The sequence below is a fragment of the Clytia hemisphaerica genome, unplaced genomic scaffold (assembly GCF_902728285.1).
Source record: "Clytia hemisphaerica strain Z4C2 unplaced genomic scaffold, Clytia hemisphaerica genome assembly, whole genome shotgun sequence".
Lineage (NCBI taxonomy): Eukaryota > Metazoa > Cnidaria > Hydrozoa > Leptothecata > Clytiidae > Clytia > Clytia hemisphaerica.
This window is the reverse complement of record NW_027103287.1, coordinates 277,041-294,600: the sequence shown is the minus strand read 5'-3', so window position 1 is coordinate 294,600 and position 17,560 is coordinate 277,041. Positions and strand designations below refer to the sequence as shown.

At 35.8% G+C, this 17,560-nt stretch overlaps 3 protein-coding genes across 4 annotated transcripts in view; 2 read left to right on the top strand and 1 right to left on the bottom strand.

Moving 5' to 3' along the window:
- Positions 1–17,560, top strand: part of LOC136808750 (ubiquitin carboxyl-terminal hydrolase 22-like) — a 151,219-nt gene that overhangs the window by 82,933 nt on the left and 50,726 nt on the right. The gene's annotated exons all lie outside the window — the stretch shown is intronic.
- Positions 1–17,560, bottom strand: part of LOC136808768 (casein kinase I-like) — a 57,863-nt gene that overhangs the window by 21,363 nt on the left and 18,940 nt on the right. The window lies entirely within an intron of this gene.
- On the top strand, positions 11,623–14,676 carry LOC136808727 (uncharacterized). Its single transcript, XM_067065273.1, has 2 exons — positions 11,623–12,165; positions 13,624–14,676. The coding sequence occupies exons 1-2, from the start codon at positions 11,661–11,663 to the stop codon at positions 14,442–14,444; spliced, it is 1,326 nt and encodes a 441-aa protein (XP_066921374.1). The 5' UTR covers positions 11,623–11,660; the 3' UTR covers positions 14,445–14,676.

Sequence of the window (17,560 nt, the reverse complement as noted above, 5' to 3'; positions counted from 1 at the left end):
AAGATTTCTGATGCCCGCAATCTCTTAAAAAGCCAAGCATGTTTTGTAAACAACATTTCCATGGCATGTAATATTTTAAGAAACATGTTATGAATTATGTTACAAGTGCAGCATAGTTTTCAGGTCTGTAGTTTGCATGAGCTGTGACCTGTGTCTATGACCTGTGACCTGTTGAACCCAACATGCATTTGAACTAGACATAAACAAAGTGGTTAATATTAGACCAGTGTATGGTATGAATTATGAATTAACAGGCTAGCTATAAAGCTCTAAAGCAGCATCTAAGAACATGAAAACCAGACTATGATTCTTCCATGGGAATCAAAACTATTAAGTGCACGTTCACAAACATCAATATATCAGATCTAACAAAATTAATATATAACAGCACTGTCAGTCATCATTGACAATAAAACAAAGGATTTTCTGTCAAGAGTCTTGGAAACATTCCAACAACTTCCATCGAAATGATCTGTCACTGCTGAGGTTACTATTTTTAACATGGTCAGAGGATTGAGCCAAGAAGGCTCACAGAACGCCCGCGAGCTCCCGCGCGGGTGAAAAATTTAATCTGTCAATCGTAAAGAGATTCTAGCTTTTCAATTATCATTACAGTATATATATCCCTGCTCTAACTTGGGACGATTGGTTGAAACATGGGACTGGTAGATATCTGGCCTGTATTTTCACTTACTGTTATCTCATTGACAACAAATTTGTTTGATAACTCCACCAAGTTTATCAATCATATATACTTCTCTATTCCTCTTAGAGTACACAGACACTCGCGTGTGTTCCACTACGGAGTTTTTTCATATTTCGATTTAAAAGCCTACTAGGTGTGAAAGAGAAATAGTGTATTTTTTTAAATGCCTTTCTAAAACTCAAATCAAATGACTTTGGAGGTTCGGTGAAATGGTGACTGAATTGCCGTCCCATGGCATCCTACCTACTTATTTGTACCTCTTTTTGGCTTTTGCTTGAACAGCTCATCCAACTCGTTGAGTCTGATGCTTCGACATTTCCTTGAGGCTGTTGGAGTCAGCTTGCCTAAGGTTAAAATAGTGGGCAAGCAGAGGTTTGTCCGGAACAGTTGTGAGGAAGGTGTCTAAGTGTTTTTGAATACTTCTTTGGGGCAGTTTGTCAAATCTCTTATTGCTATTGGTCTGGGAAGGGTGTTGAATAATCGAGGGCCTTCTTGGGAAAGACTTCCCCTCTAGATATTTTTGTGTTTGATATTGACAGCTTTTAGATTGCAAATTCTCCCCAATCTCTGATTTATATGGCAGGAAATGCCTCCTTTACCTCGTCATAATCAAAATTCAGGACGTTGCCTTCAATGACGTTTCCAGGTATAAATTATTTGATACTGCTCTCTCCGTCTTTCAAGGCTATACAGTTTTAATGATTTGAGTTTTTCCCAAAATAATTGGCATATAATATATAATTGGCATTCCCATGTAATTGACAATAATTGGCATGGGCCATGTTTTGTCAGATAGTGCCAAGTTAGAGCAGTTGACGGTAGGTCTATACTGATTAAGAAATGCTACCCTAAAGTTGGTCTAATGTCAACATCATTCTTCTAATTTCGACAACCTTCCTGACTTGAGGGAAGTTGATAAAAATTGACCGTCAGTCGAACATGGTTTTTTTTCCTATCTACGATTTTGTGTTTCCAGGGGTTTTGTTGTTTGGAATTGATGTTAGGTAGGGTCAGGGTTGCTAGTAACGGCTTGTCATTGTAGCGGGGGTGCATACTCAACGCCTTGGGCCCCGTAGGGTTCCTAGTAATGGCTCGAATTTTAGTCAGGTTAAAAAAGGGGTACTTTTACCCATATTATAATAACATTACCCCCGTCTTTTTTGTCATTCTATAAGTATTTACAAATTTTGTATTTCGCAGTGCGATTTGTCGCTGGTTGGTTGTGTATTTATTTTTGTTCTATGATGCTGGAGTTAGCTAAATAAATATTATTAAAATATTCAACATGAGATTGTGTCTATCAAAAGGTCTATCAAATTAACCAAATACCCAAAATCATGTTAGAAATCAACAAACCAATGTATAAAATTTATCTCAAAATTCAACCAGAATTTCTTTTGTCTCAGCTCAGGACAGTTTTTAGCAGAAATGATGTAATGATGAAAAAGTTGCTGCCACTTGCTAATAAACTTTCTTTGTCTTACCATTCTCTTGTGCCCCATGACATGTATTGAATCCTTTATGAGAAAATTGACAAAATCTTCAAGCTTCAACCAAAAACCACATCACAGAATTCTTGTTTTGTGTCATTTGTTATTCTTGATTGATATTCATTTTGTAAGCAGAAGCCATCTTTGTTTTTCCATGGTTTAAGCCTAACCACAACAAATTCTTCTTTATGAACCTACTTTTTTCTAGAACATGAAGCCAAGGATACTCGGCAGATTCCAAATATGGGTATGCCGTTTCCATATATGTTCATCATAATAAAACCCAAATTGAATTCGCTTATAAAAAAAATGTTCAATGTTTTCAGTTAAGCACTTTATCTTTTAAACAAGAAACTTACTTGTCCTGTGATCGAGGAACGGCACAAATTTTCAAAAAGGAGATTGCCTGTAAGACCGATAAGCGCTTTTCGATCTAAGGACGTCTCTTGGTAGAGAATTATTACCCAGCTGTTCTCTTCACCTTGGTTCTGGTCGCCAAGGATCTTTTGCCCTTGAAATTCATGGATGGGTAAGATTAATAAAAAGTATGGCAGTATGGGGTTTAATTTTCTACAATCAAATATCGGTGGCTTTGAAAAAGGCTAAAAGTGTTTTTTGTTGTTTTGAAAGATTTTTTTAAGGTATTTTGATGTCACAATTTGTCCACAAGAGTTCCCTCATACATTTTTTCTAATTTTCTCTTTTTTTAATTTTTTAAGCTGTCCGTGATGCTTAATTGCTCAACCTTTAGGGGGTTATCATGCTGTGTTGTCTGTTTGTAGGATAAATATATTCAATTTAATTTAAGAAGTAAGATATGGAAATAACCAGGCGGTCGGGCTTGATAGACCCTGACTGCCGACACACCGCAAGTGCAACGGACTGTCCGGTGTATTTGTCCGGTGGCAAAACGTATCCTTTCGCTACACCGGATGCAATAAGTCAGGTGTCAGTCCGGTGTTGCATACAGGGAATTTTGGACGCCGGACATTTATGAAACAAAAAATTAAGGAACACCGGAAGCACCGGACTGGTCATATCCGGTGTTTTGATTGTCCGGTGGAAAAAAATATCCTTCTTCGACACCGGACATCCAACTTCCTTAAGTCCAGTGTAGAGATTGTCCGGTGGTAAAAAATTCTCAATTTACACCGGACTTTTGCGTGTCCGGTGTTCGTTAAGTCCGGTGCGTCGACAGGGTCCTGATAAGGATAGGATCGATAATCTGAACGGATCAATAATAGTCCTTTTTTCAAAGAGGCCACCCTGTTGAATAATTATGTAGTCCAGCAGAAAAACAATGATAAAACCATGCATAATTATTACAATATGCATGATACAGTAATTATGCATGGCTCTGTCATTGTTTTTATGGCTGGACTACATTATTCAACAGGACGTCCTCTTTGAAAAAAGGTCTATCTGAACGGATTGATATGAAGAATCCATAAAAAACTGATAAATTACCGTAAACGGCCATAACTTGCAACATGGACTTTACTTGCAACAGCTTTGTTTATTTACGTTTTCTCCACGTTGATTGCTTCATTTTCTTTCATTTTTTCAGGGAATGTTCGAAATGGTAAACTACACGTTAATCAAGCAAAACAAACCCAATTAAATAATTTATTGCAAAGATGAGGATGAAAAAGTGAAAATGATCAGGTCACTCCAATAAACCCCCACGCTTGTGCGATTATGACGTCCTTTTACGATGCGATTTCCAGAAAGTTAGAAAGAAGAAAGACGAGGCCTTGCTGAGTCAAAATCCGCAGCTGGTACAGTTTTTTGTGCTTCCGTATTCTTCGATTGAAGTTGCTAGATTACATTTCATAACGAAGACACGTTTCTATGCATAAATTGGATAATTACCAATGTTTACATTTTAAATCAATCAACCATTGTAACCGAAGGATCTCAGCTGAAGTTCTTCTTCCTATTGTCCTATACGAAAACTAATCATAGTTAGACTGGTGTTAAATAAAATTAAATAATATATTTCCTTGACAAGTTAAAAATTGTACATAACTCAGAGTTTCATGCTCTCCTAGCAATCGTCAGATGTGAATAACATAGTCTGTTCCTCTAAAGGATCCTGCATAGTAACACGCATGCGTAATTTGTCGTCCTTTTAGACCACATGTAGTTCTCTATTCTATTATGGTTGAGTTACAGGAGGCTCTGGGAGCCCATTCTCGCAACTATAGATGCTTTGAGTAAGCATCCAGTCAGCACCTTGAACTGACTAATACCCAATTCCCCTCATATGGCATGAGTTGACACAAGCGAAGGTTTGTTCACTTGCCAAGTGAACCGTTGTGAGTGGGAATCGAACCTTGGTCGCCTGTACAGGAATCAAGGTTGATGTCCACTATACCACAACGCCTTTGTTAATTAGTTAATTCCCATGATAAACGAAGAGGAATGAATCGCTAGGGGTGGTACAGTGACTTTCAGTCGGGGTTGTGGATGGCAAAATATGTCGGTTTTTATGAAATTTGTCGTTCTTTTTGTCTTTTAGTAATGCAGGATTCTTTAGATAAACCCCCTCTAAAATCAAAACATACTTCTCTTTTTTTACAATAGTTAAAACATTGAAAAAAGTGAAAAAATTGATAAAAAGTGAAAAGGTGATAAAAATGATGCGTGCCTATTAAAAATTAATTTATAATTGTAAAATAAAATGCTAATGGTGGATCCGGAGGGACCTTTTTAAAGTTTTTTAATAGATATTTATTTATTGACGTGTCTGCAGGTTGAAATCAGTTCAGTTCTCTCGTTAATTAGTTTTTCAGTTGAGGATTATACCCTTAATAAGAGAATACCCAAGTTAGAGGTTTACCTTATTTAGGACTAGGAGATTTTCAGTCTCTTATTTAAGTGAACGTTACCTTAACTAGGAGAATTCTGTACATTTCACAAATTTACTTCAGAGCAGACTATTTGCGCAATATGAAAATAAAATCACGTGAAAGATCACGTTTCCTTGATTCCGATAACCCAAAAACCAAAATAAAATACCTTTTCGAAAAATCATAAATAGCCTTATTAGCATGTGTTGACGTAATTTTTAAAATAATGAAGAAACACCCTCGACCTTCAGAACGCGTTTTTTCTCAAACCCCCTTATTTAGGAGAGACAAGAGCGACTCACTTTCTGTTTGACCCGCGTTTTGACCGCGCTTAAACGCGTTTCTTAAATATGGCCTGATCTATATTATTACTTTTCACGAAATTCTCATGATGCAGATCGTCCTTTAGATTGATAGACCCTAACCATCCTAGGTCCACGAAACAAAAGCAGAACTCAACCAAATTTTGCTCGATAGTAGGGGCCACTATGTCGCGAAAAAGCTTCCCGTGTGCAGCAGCTTGTGCAAAGGGATTTTATGATTGAATATTGTTCCTTGAATGTAGAAGATCAAAATTTGAGAGGTGGGGCCGGGTGTGACTACCCGTTACCATGGAAACTGACGTCATTGGTTACTATGGCAACCAAAATAAAAAGTCGTCAAAATTGAAAATTTTTTGTTTCATTCGAAAGAGCATGAAAAACTGATAAAGAAAAAGGTCACAACCTATATCTGAAAATGAATATATAATGGAGATATTAAGGAAATAAGGCAAAATGACGTCATAAAACGATGACGTCATCGAAAAATAAAAATTTGTCAAAATTCGAAAATTTTTGGTTTTTTGGAAAAAGGACCCTCCAGGGAACATAAAATATTAAGACGAAAACGTTTGAAAATTCGTTAAAAAAAGTCTATTGGCCAAAATTGACAATTTCATTTTTTGCCTGTCGAAGGTTGGAGCTTGCCCAAGCACATTACAGGCAAAATTTAAAAATATCAATTTTGGCTCATAGACTTCTTAAAAAGGATTTTCAGACTTTTTCGTAATAATATTTTTTGTTCACTGGAAGGTATTCTTTCCAAAAAACGAAAAGTTTTTGAATTTTGGCAAATTTTTATTTTTCGATGACGTCATCGTTTTATGACGTCATTTTGCCTTATTTCCTTAATATCTCCATTATATATTCATTTTCAGATATAGGTTGTGACCTTTTTCTTTATCAGTTTTTCATGCTCTTTCGAATGAAACAAAAAAAATTCAATTTTGACGATTTTTTATTTTGGTTGCCATAGTAACCAATGACGTCAGTTTCCATGGCAACGGGTAGTCACACCCGACCCCACCTCTAAAATTTTGATCTTCTACATTCAAGGAACAATATTCAATCATAAAATCCCTTTGCACAAGCTGCTGCACACGGGAAGACATAGTGGCCTCTACTAAGAAGGGAGAAAAAACGTGCTGAGTCGATCTATGAAGTTCAAAACTTGCGCAAAATGATGAGAAGGCCAAAAATCAACAAAGAAAGAAAAGTCTCCTAGTTAAGAGAAAGAAATCTCCTACTTTAAGAGACCTTCTCTTAAAGAGTATATCTCTTATTTAGGGTATAATCCTTGACTGTTTTTGTTTTGACATAATGATATGGTATTTTTCCATTAAACATAAATTGCATAGTTGCATAAATTGCATTGTAACAAGACTGGTGTTATAAAAGTGCCTCAAAAGAAATCAATAAAATCATTCGTTTTTAAACTGTAATCAACAATTTTACAATCAGGGGGTTAAAGATTCTTCAAGTGCGTTTCTTTTATAAGAAAAATTCAATTGAAATAAGTTCTACAATTTGTTCGATTTGCTGAAAAAGAATGGCCAAAAGATTTGACGGATAGAAAAAAGCAACCGTTTGCTTCAGGAATGAGGAGTAAATATCAGAGCCAACTTTTTAAAAGTATATAAGAAATGCAAGAAGGATTAAGAGCTTCGGAAAAGAAAAACACACCCTGTACTCGCTAATTTTGATTTTTTCTTAAGAACTTTTTTAATCAAAAGTGATTATTTTTCCTTCAAACATGTTTCGAAATTAGTTACAGTATGAGACAGGGATGTAAAAGAAAGTACATCTAACACTGTATGGACGTTTCGCTTTGTGATCGCAGAACTCCATTCGGGCGGACAGGCGGGGACGGTATAGACGAGAAATAAAATAAACCCGTTTTCTTCTTGAATTTTTACAAATCTCCTATAACAGGGTTAATTTGGTCATGCCGAAACACCTATCTCACAGCCCCGGTGAAATTTTTTTCCACAACGGGTGGCTGAAAATTTCTATCAAAATCTCTATGGGGATAGAAATTCTATTGTTCCAAGCTTCAAATACGCAATGAAGATGATTTTGGAGTGCAATTTTTTACATTAGATCTCAAATGGGGATGAAATTACAGTCAATTATTTCAGCTGAAATTGTAGAGTATTTCTTTCAACGGGGACGAATAGATCTTGGTCGAATTTCCATTATTTAAATGTATAAACTTTCTCAAGTCAATAATCTTCCTTGAATGCCTTCATTTTGTGTTTATCACCGCCAAAAAAATGCGTCAAACTTAAAATTTGAAAGAGCAAGGCGGTCTTTTTACGAAGAAACTCAAATAATAATAACCAATAACAATATTATTCACAAATGATTCTTACCGAGAAAGTTTTCACGTTTTAAGTGTTCTATTCTTTATGAAAATAAAGAGTATGATTGAATCTCTCCAGTCAAAAACTTCTAGTACTTTTTATTTCGATAAAACTTTCCACTTTATTAAGGGACAAGTTCTTGCCTTACCAGACTGTGCCTTACAACCTTGGCGAATTCAGCAACATATTTCACTCAAAGAAATTTTCATGGACCTCCATCTATACGTTATTTCATAATTTTCAGTCCTGTAAGAAGATGGTAAAATCACAATAAGATACGGATGATGGATGGTGCTTGATTTGTTACCGTAACACGCCGTCGTGACACCAACTTTTTCTACAATTTCTCATTTCGTTTTCATTTCAGCATACTTTAATCTGATTAATTTATGCAATATTTAATTTTGCAGGGCAAAAAAAAGAATATTGAATACACGTTTTTTTTTTTTTAAGAAACTAGTTTTACCAAGCAGCCTCAATGTTTCTTAAGAAATCGGCCTTTTGAGCCTTAAATGTTTCTTACATGTTTCAAAACTTTTTGACATAATCAGCCTTATGAAAGGCTGGATTGGAAGGTTCTTAAAAAAACCGAATTAAAAAATGTTATTTTCTCATTTTCAGCCTCAGGCATGTTTCTTAGATGTTTCTTAGTTTTTAGACATTCTGAGCCTCATGTTTCTTAAAAGTGTGTTTCTTAAAAAAAAAAACATCGCAACTAAGTCATATCCCTCGCAATTTAGCAAGATTTTATTTTCGTGAATGGCAAACATTTGCAAAAGGGGAAAATACAAATTCGCAAAAATTGATCCAATTAAAGTAGACTTTTTTGTTTAATTGAGATGGATGTGTAGTGTAGGGGAAACATTCTACTCGTCGAAGGTTCAAAATTCCAGATCTTCGTTACCTTTCTCTAAGGGGCTTCTTCGCTTAGTAATGCCCCGTCTGCCCCCCACAACCCCCCCCCCCCCCCGTCTTTCTATCGCTGTTTTTGTAAATGCTCTTTTATCTCGATGAAAAAGCCAAACCAATTATGAATTTGCATGTGTGAGAAATTATCATAATTCCCAAATCGATCCGTCTTTTATCTACAACATCGCACTCCATCGTTGCGCTATTTTTTAATTATGCTATTAAAATTTGTTGAAAACAAATTATTTTCATGTGATAGAGTTGGCGCGTGTTCAGTTTGTTGTTGTTATGTTATGAAATTAGCACCGTTACAAGTTGTGGACTTTGAAGAAAATTTTTTGGTCGTCTTTGGATTAACAACGTTTTTGATTGAACTTTCTGTTTGGATTAATGAATGGTAATCTAAAAAGGAATAAGGTAGAAGCTTATTTTGTGAAAGTTTCATTGCTATAACTTTTCTAGGTTAAAAGATATAGCATTGTTTAGTCAAAAAACATGTTTTTCGTTACAAGTTATGGCCGTTTACGGTACTTATCGATTTCGATAAGGGTTCAAGTGGGGATCGATACTCAAGATTTTTTTGGTCAGGATCCATTTATCAATACTTACCATAACTTGGTCTAATGTTGACACCCCTCCTCTCATTCAGACACCCTTTTTATCAGCTGAAAATTATAAAAAGGTTGAAACTGTTTTTCTTTGCTTAGTGGTCAGAGAGGAATAATCCTTTTAAAATCAGTGATTCAAGCTTTCATATTACTCCTTTCTCTAAAGAAGGGTGTTGGAATAAGACGAGGGAAGTTGATATTAGACCAACTTACGGTATCGATCTTACATCAATTCAATCAAATTATTGATCTTAGAATTATATATTGATCCCATATGATATTGATCTTATCGATCCAATCAAACAATTGATTCTTAATATATACAGTCAACTGCTCTAACTGATAAAACATGGGACAGCAATTCAGCCACCATTTCACCAAACCACCAAAGTAATTTGATTTGAGTTAATGAACAGTGTATTAAAAAATAACCAAGTAGGCTTTTAAATCAACATATGAAAAAAGTCCGTAGTGGAACAAACACGAATGTGACTTTGCTCGCGCGGCAAGTTACACACTTGTCTGTTAATCCCATCAGGCGATAGGCGACGGGTGTTTTCTAATTTTCCAATCAGCGTTCGGTTATTTTGAATAAAAACAAAAAACTTAAAAAAGGTGAGCTATCAGTGAAAGTTATGTGGAGAATTTGAATCTGCTCGGAGATTACTCTTAAAACCGTGATGGACAGACAAATGGGCATTGCAAATAACGAGCATTCCATAAAAGATTGATTGTGACTCGATAACAGATAATATATAATTCCGTAACCAATTTTAGATAGATACATAATGGATAAATAAACGATAAATGATCAATTTAAGGTAGATAATAGATTGATAAGTAATGGATAGAGGATCAATATATAATCAATAGAGGATCAATTTTTAAAAAAGGTCGATAAGGGATCATGGAAGGATTGATACTCAAGATTTTTAGAGCTCAATCTTCTATCAATCCCTTATAATATTGGAAAAATCAATTTAAGTAATTTATCGATCTTTTATCGATCCTTCATCGATCTGTTCCGATTATTGACCCTATAGAGCCAGACCGCCTGGAAAAATTAGTTTTTCAGCGTTACGAAAAAAATGCATTGCCAAAATTTTTTCATCTTCACAGGATCAATTCTCAACTACAAAAAACATATTTTTGTTAATGGGTTTTTTTCTGACATTTTTCTTTAAAGAATATGATCCTTTCTTTCGAAAAACAATAAAATAAAAAAATTTAGTATAGTCATCTTGGGTAATTCCCTGGTAATTACGGGACAATTTTGACTTATTTGGACATTACTCTGAAAGTATTAATCCTAGAGATCCGATCGTTTGATATAGACCATGGCCAGTGGATTGTTAAAGTTTCAAAAATAAAGAAAAAATTCAAAACGCCAGCTTTTAGACCATTGATTTTAGTCAATTTGAGGGTGCTGATTCAGAATTTGAATGTTACCAAGCTTGAAAACCCACAGTTTTTGTGATTTTTTGCAATTTTTTGCGTTCTTAGGCAAAATTGTACTAGCTCTGAAAAAATGATTTTTGGGGGGTCTTCAAAATGAAAAAAAGACCTATACTATACTACCTAGATGATTTTATGGAAATTTCCCCAAAACCTGCATAATTTATGCAAAATCATAGCACTTTTTTTACAACAAAAAGGCCCTTGATCTAGTCAAAAATTGATTGAAATCAGGAAATGGATATGTACAAAACAACATCAAGTTAAAAAGGTCTATATCATCTTAAAGTCTCCACGTCCTCTTTGCTTTTGAAGTTGTTTATTATTTTGGGAGAACAGGACAACAATTCACTCTTTATTCTCTTTCACATGATTTACATGTAAAAGAAGGGGCTTTAAAAAACATATTTTGCGTGCATACATTTTCTTTCAACCCCTCCCCTCCCCCTATACGCAATCATATGCTTTTGATAAAGCACCCCTTAGTGCGTACGTACTATGTGAACAGCCCCAGATAAGATGGGTGCAGTATCTATAATTGGGGATTTGAGATCCCTCTGCGCACTATGGGATACTATGAAAAGGGAATTGAAGGAGGGTACTAAATATTGGAAGAAAAGGGGGTGATGATTAACATGAATCCTACTTTTACGGTCAGGAATGTATCTTCTTCTTTTTTTCGTGTAAAATTTCAAAAAGGGGAAATTTGTCAAAATATGTGGTATTTGAGCGGTAAGGCTTATTAAGTAAGTAGTTGAAATACTATTTCTCAAGTTATTGGAGGGATCATTTTTAGAGGGGGGATGGGACACATGATTAGATTGGCTAAAGATCAAATGTTTCTCAAGTTCATTGAGACATAGGGGCTTGTGAAAATTAAAAAATTGTTTAACTTATGATGATGCTTTTATAATTTCAGTCGGAAAAATAGTAATACACAAATAAATAAACGTGGTAATGGGTTGGGATATAGATCGCTTTCCAGAAGGTGAAGTCAATCTTGAGCTCATCTGCTGTATCTGTACATGTATATTAGAAGATCCTGTCGAATCACCATGCAGACACGTCTTTTGTTCACAATGTATCAAAACATGGCTATCCAACCAGAAATCTTGTCCACATTGTCGTGCTCCAGTCCATAAACGTGATTTACAATCTGTTGTGCCGTTATTAAAGAACATCATTAGCAAACAGAAGATTTATTGTGACAACAAAAATCGTGGTTGTACAGATATCATTGCTTTGGAGAATCTCCAAGGACATATTGCATCTTGCCAGTATGGTTTGGTTCCTTGCACCTATGAGGGTTGCCATGTTCGCGTGATGAGAAAAGACCACAAGTCACATATAGAAGTTTGCGCAAAACGAACTGTGATGTGTGAGAATGGTTGTGAAATGTTTTTGACACTTGGTGAACAGAATAGTCACAACTGCGTACAAGCCCTACGCTCCCATTTTCAAGGTATTTTAAAAATGTTCTTTCCTCATGATGAGCCAGGAGGGGTGGTTGGTCGGTACTTAAATCTAAGTGGTGGTATACTCAAAAAACCATAGGGTACTAAAATACCAAAAAAGGTGGAACCCAGACAAAATTTGAGAACTTTCTAGTTACCTTTGTACTAAAATATGTGATTTTTTTTTCATTTTTCAGACCTTTTTCAGAATTTTTGTATTATAATTTCGTTCAATTATTTTTACTCTCAGTCAAAATATCTAAAGATATCAATTTGTGTAAAAAAATGAGAAGACAAAATTTGTCCTAATGGATCAAAAAAGGGTGGTCTCTATGTCAAAATGTGCCCAAAAAGTTTTAAGTATATTTTTTATAAAATAACAAAATGGGGTGATGGTATGCAAAAAAAACCTTAAAACATATACACGGTTGAGATTCTAGTTATCGTCCGTCCCTGGATAAGCTTAACCTTTTCCATTTTCTCAAAATCTAGATGACACAATGTCTTATAATAACTAATAACTCCAGGATTTAGTTGTTGTGTTCGCAATTTTTCGCTCATTAAACCTCACAACCTGAAGCTTTCAATAAAAGTGGAATAAGATAGGATTTTGTTCGAGTCAATTTCATTGGCGAGCTCACAGAGGTTTGACGTCTTCCGTCCTCTTAGCGGCGTAGTCAGCTTGTGGAGGGAATGGAAATGAGCTTTTTTCGGAGACGGTATTTAAAGTCTGTTCACGATAAGTGTGCACTCTTTTTTTCTTTTACCTATAACTTTTGAAGGAATTCTTCAATCTTTATAAATTTGGTATCATTGGAGAGATATTTGTGAGTGAAACAATTTGAAATAAAAAAGTCTTTTAAAAAATTCTAAAAACGAAGATGAAAATGAAGAAGAAAAAAATGAAGATCTTGTAGAAAAGTGCTATAACTTTCATTTTCACTAGAGAGATTTTTTGATCTTGAGTGGTCATCACTGCGAAAAAATTTCACTAAAATATTAATTCAATATAAAGTCATGATACAAAATTAATAAGTGATTGACCCCAAAAAACAGCAGAAAACAGCGTTTTTAGACGTCAGTCAGCTTATAACTTTGTTTGATATCTTTTGATTGCATGATTATTCACTCTATTAAAAAAGATACAATTGACTTTTTCATAAATTACGTCACGAACATCACTTGCCTTGTTTTGAAATTATTGCCATGGTGATTAACTCCCAGCGGAATTTATTTCACTACTTTCTATTCTTAAAAAAATCATTTAATGTCTCAAGGGACATAATCACCATGGAAATTGTTTGAAAACGCCAGTGAGTTTGTGACGTAATATATGAAAGGGTCTATTGATGTAGCTTAAATCACCACGTACTCTCTCGAGAAATATTTAATGTAGCTCTTTGATAGTCCTCTCTCTAACTAAGGTTTAATAGATGTATTTCAATAATCTACTATTCTAATTGTAGATGTTACAAACGAGCTTCTTGGTCGTATTGCCAAACTTGAAGAAATCGTCAACGATCTTGCATCTAAAAATCATTCAAATGGCAATTCACGTGGTGGCCTTCCTAACAACACTAACCACCATCAACATCGCAGTGGCGGCACTGGCGGAGGTGGGGGTGGAAATAATCGAGGTGGACTGAACGATGAGACATACAGCTGTGTATCATATAATATCCCATCACCGCGTTCATACAACTCTGAATCGTCACCCACTCGTTTTACAGTACTCCACGAAGTCGACAATACTATTAATCTAGACAATTATCAACATGATAATAACAGTGACTACTCTGTGGAATCGGTGGAACCAGATTCTCCATTAAACAACCATCATAACACTTACATCAACCAACCACCCCGTTCCCCGACAACGGGGACACGCCGTAATAGCGTCAATTATGACCCAGACATGTCTCCAGTTTACGGTGGCAATCAAACATACCCGTTACGTGAACGTGGCGCCAGGCGTGAGAATCGTGGTCACTCAACGAGCGCCCGGCATCGTTCACGATCGCCCACTACTCATAACAGACACTCAGTCAATAATCGGCTAACTGGCAGTAGTAGTAGAGCCAGGCGTCAACAATTACACTCAGCAAACACTACGTCTAATTTTGATGATGATTACGATGGATTGCGAAATTCTTCACAACATAATTTAGTTGGTGGTGCTTCAACTGAAGATAATGACGATGGCCTCGTTTTGAGAATCGGTGTGTCGCAAACCGTCTCGGATAGTTCCACGTCGGCGTCGTCAACTTCTGATAGTGATACGGATTGACTTTTGTTGTTGGCTTCTTTATGATGTTGTATTGTTTTCAAGTTCAAATTGTGCAAAGTGTTGTTACTTTGTACTTTGGTCAATAGGCTTTTCCAGAAAGAATTTTACCCCCTTTTTTGAGGATATTGATTTTTGAAAACATCAACCCCCCCCCTGGTTAATCTTCTTTCTGTTGAGACACTTTACGCCCTTGAATATCCACTCTATTATGGATATATGAAAATGGAACACTTGACTCTCTTGATATCGACTTATGAACAACGGTTTTAACTCCTTGGATATTTAATACCTTAACTCTACTTTTGGAAATAAGCTTAATGCATGGATGAGTAAATTTATGGTTCTACTGCATGTTTGCCCTTTTGTTTATTGGTAATACAATGTTGTGTTTTACCTTTTGATCGCTTTGGTCATCTTATTGTTTATAATTATCATTGATTTTCGCACTCCCCCCCCCCTATCGTACAGGGTGTTCACAGGGTTTACAAAGATGGGTGTTTTAGAAAATGATAAAAAGATTTCTCAACTCTACAAACCGTCATTCTTTTAATAAAGTAGAAAAGGATTTTTTTGTAAAATTCTTTCATAAGACCAAACTAGCTTTAATGACCTGACATGAAAAATCTCTGATGTCACAGAAGAAAGACTTCGTCTAAACACACATAAAAACGTTCTTCGGGTATAAATGATACGATCCTTTTTCCTGGGTGATTTGTATTCCCAATTCATCCATCTCACAGTTAAAAGTGAAAAATTGAAATCTAAAATCTGACCTTTTCAGTTTAACTTTAATATTAGTTTAATTTTACTCCAAACTCACTTGACCTCTTTCAGCTTGTTGTGTTGTTGTTTGACAGTATAGATTATATTTTTGTCTTGATGCATATTTGTTGAAGCAATGCTTTCATCCATCAAAAGAGTGCTTAACCAACCGAAGTTAGAAGCGTTATATCGTAGTTAAAGTAATGAAAATTATTTTTTCAATACTGGCAGTTTCATGTTTTTACAAACAATCCTCAGTTGAAAATAAGTTTTTTTAAAAAACTAGAGTTCCGTTGCTCTTACAAAAAATAACATTGCAGGGTCTTCGTCAAAAATTGACGTCATTTTAGTCCTTGGTGTCGTGAACTTTTAAAGTGAACTTGTTCACGTGACGGCATTTTGAAATCAGTTCATTCCTGGAATTCAAAAGCTTGTCCGGGTTCGGAAATGTAGCGATTTCAAGCTTCTCCGCGAGACAAAGCGAGCATTTCAGCGACGAACGGTTGAACGGTGGGCACTGTCGGATGGTTTTCCATGCGATTTTTGGCGATAGGTTTTTTCGTTTTAACCTCCAAACTTCTTTTGACAATTCCGTCTCTTTTTCGTAGCGGTGGTTTGCGAAAGAAGACTTGTGGTTTGCGAAACGTTTTTTGAAAGCAGGTTCGGCAAGTCCGATATAAAACTTCTCGTCGTAATCTGGTTCTTCCTCGCATGTTACCGTGGCTTGGTATACTGATCGCTCAACTAAACACGATCCGTTCAAGGGACAGTTGGCTTTTACCCTGCAGTTACATAGTCGGTTGTCTACGTTCTCGTTTGCTTCGTCTTTCAGGATGTTTTTATTGTGACTCTGTATGATATTTTTCATGTTTTTGGTGCAACTATAGCTGACCCCCTAGGTTCAACCCCCCGTACAACCAGAACGTCGAAACCAAAGTTGCACGAAGGTTTCTGCAACTCATAGATAAGCACTTTCCAAAACACCACAGACTCAACAAAATATTCAACCGCAACACTGTCAAAGTCAGCTATAGTTGCACCAAAAACATGAAAAATATCATACAGAGTCACAATAAAAACATCCTGAAAGACGAAGCAAACGAGAACGTAGACAACCGACTATGTAACTGCAGGGTAAAAGCCAACTGTCCCTTGAACGGATCGTGTTTAGTTGAGCGATCAGTATACCAAGCCACGGTAACATGCGAGGAAGAACCAGATTACGACGAGAAGTTTTGTATCGGACTTGCCGAACCTGCTTTCAAAAAACGTTTCGCAAACCACAAGTCTTCTTTCGCAAACCACCGCTACGAAAAAGAGACGGAATTGTCAAAAGAAGTTTGGAGGTTAAAACGAAAAAACCTATCGCCAAAAATCGCATGGAAAACCATCCGACAGTGCCCACCGTTCAACCGTTCGTCGCTGAAATGCTCGCTTTGTCTCGCGGAGAAGCTTGAAATCGCTACATTTCCGAACCCGGACAAGCTTTTGAATTCCAGGAATGAACTGATTTCAAAATGCCGTCACGTGAACAAGTTCACTTTAAAAGTTCACGACACCAAGGACTAAAATGACGTCAATTTTTGACGAAGACCCTGCAATGTTATTTTTTGTAAGAGCAACGGAACTTTAGTTTTTTTAAAAAAATTATTTTCAACTGAGGATTGTTTGTAAAAACATGAAACTGCCAGTATTGAAAAAATAATTTTCATTACTTTAACTACGATATGTCTTGATGCATATAAATACTTTAATGAAATAAGATTTCGCGGGGACTTTATTTTACCGAAAATATTTTGACGAATTTTTGTCTTTTTGTTGTTGTCAAAACAAACTTTAGACACCCCATAAATTTCTTTCAATAATTTGTGGATAAAGCTTTTTGAAATCTTCATTTGGACTTTCGCCAAACCCGCGAAATTTTAACCAAAAGTGTATTATATGGGGAAAAAAAGTTACCGCAACCTGTAGAAATATTTCAATATTATGAAAAATTTATTATTTACAAAAGAAAATTTTAGTTCGTTGACAAATTTCTATAAAATTGTTTTTGGAAGGTTCGACTTAACCGAACACGTACTCTCGGGTGCCTAATAAGCGCCCCCTTCCCGCTTGTAAATTTTAGATTTACTTCCACCCCCATCGAGCATTATTAGCCCCCCTCCCTCGTTTATTAATTTAGAAAATATTTTCACCCGTCAAAAGAAGAGTCCCTTATTTCATTCCAAATTGCTAGATTTTTAGTTTTAGTCTTAAATTATCTCATTTTGGGGAATGAGAACTAGAACTAGAATTATAATTTCCAACCTGCCTCCCCCCCCCCAGTAATTTGACCCCTTGTCCGTTTTGGAAAA

What these genes read in the sequence shown, in the direction of transcription:
- LOC136808727 (XM_067065273.1), top strand. Translation starts at nt 11,661, where the DNA reads ATGGGTTGGGATATAGATCGCTTTCCAGAAGGTGAAGTCAATCTTGAG. An exon ending in CCTACGCTCCCATTTTCAAG is followed by an intron (nt 12,166 to 13,623) that starts GTATTTTAAAAA and finishes TTCTAATTGTAG; the next exon opens with ATGTTACAAACGAGCTTCTT.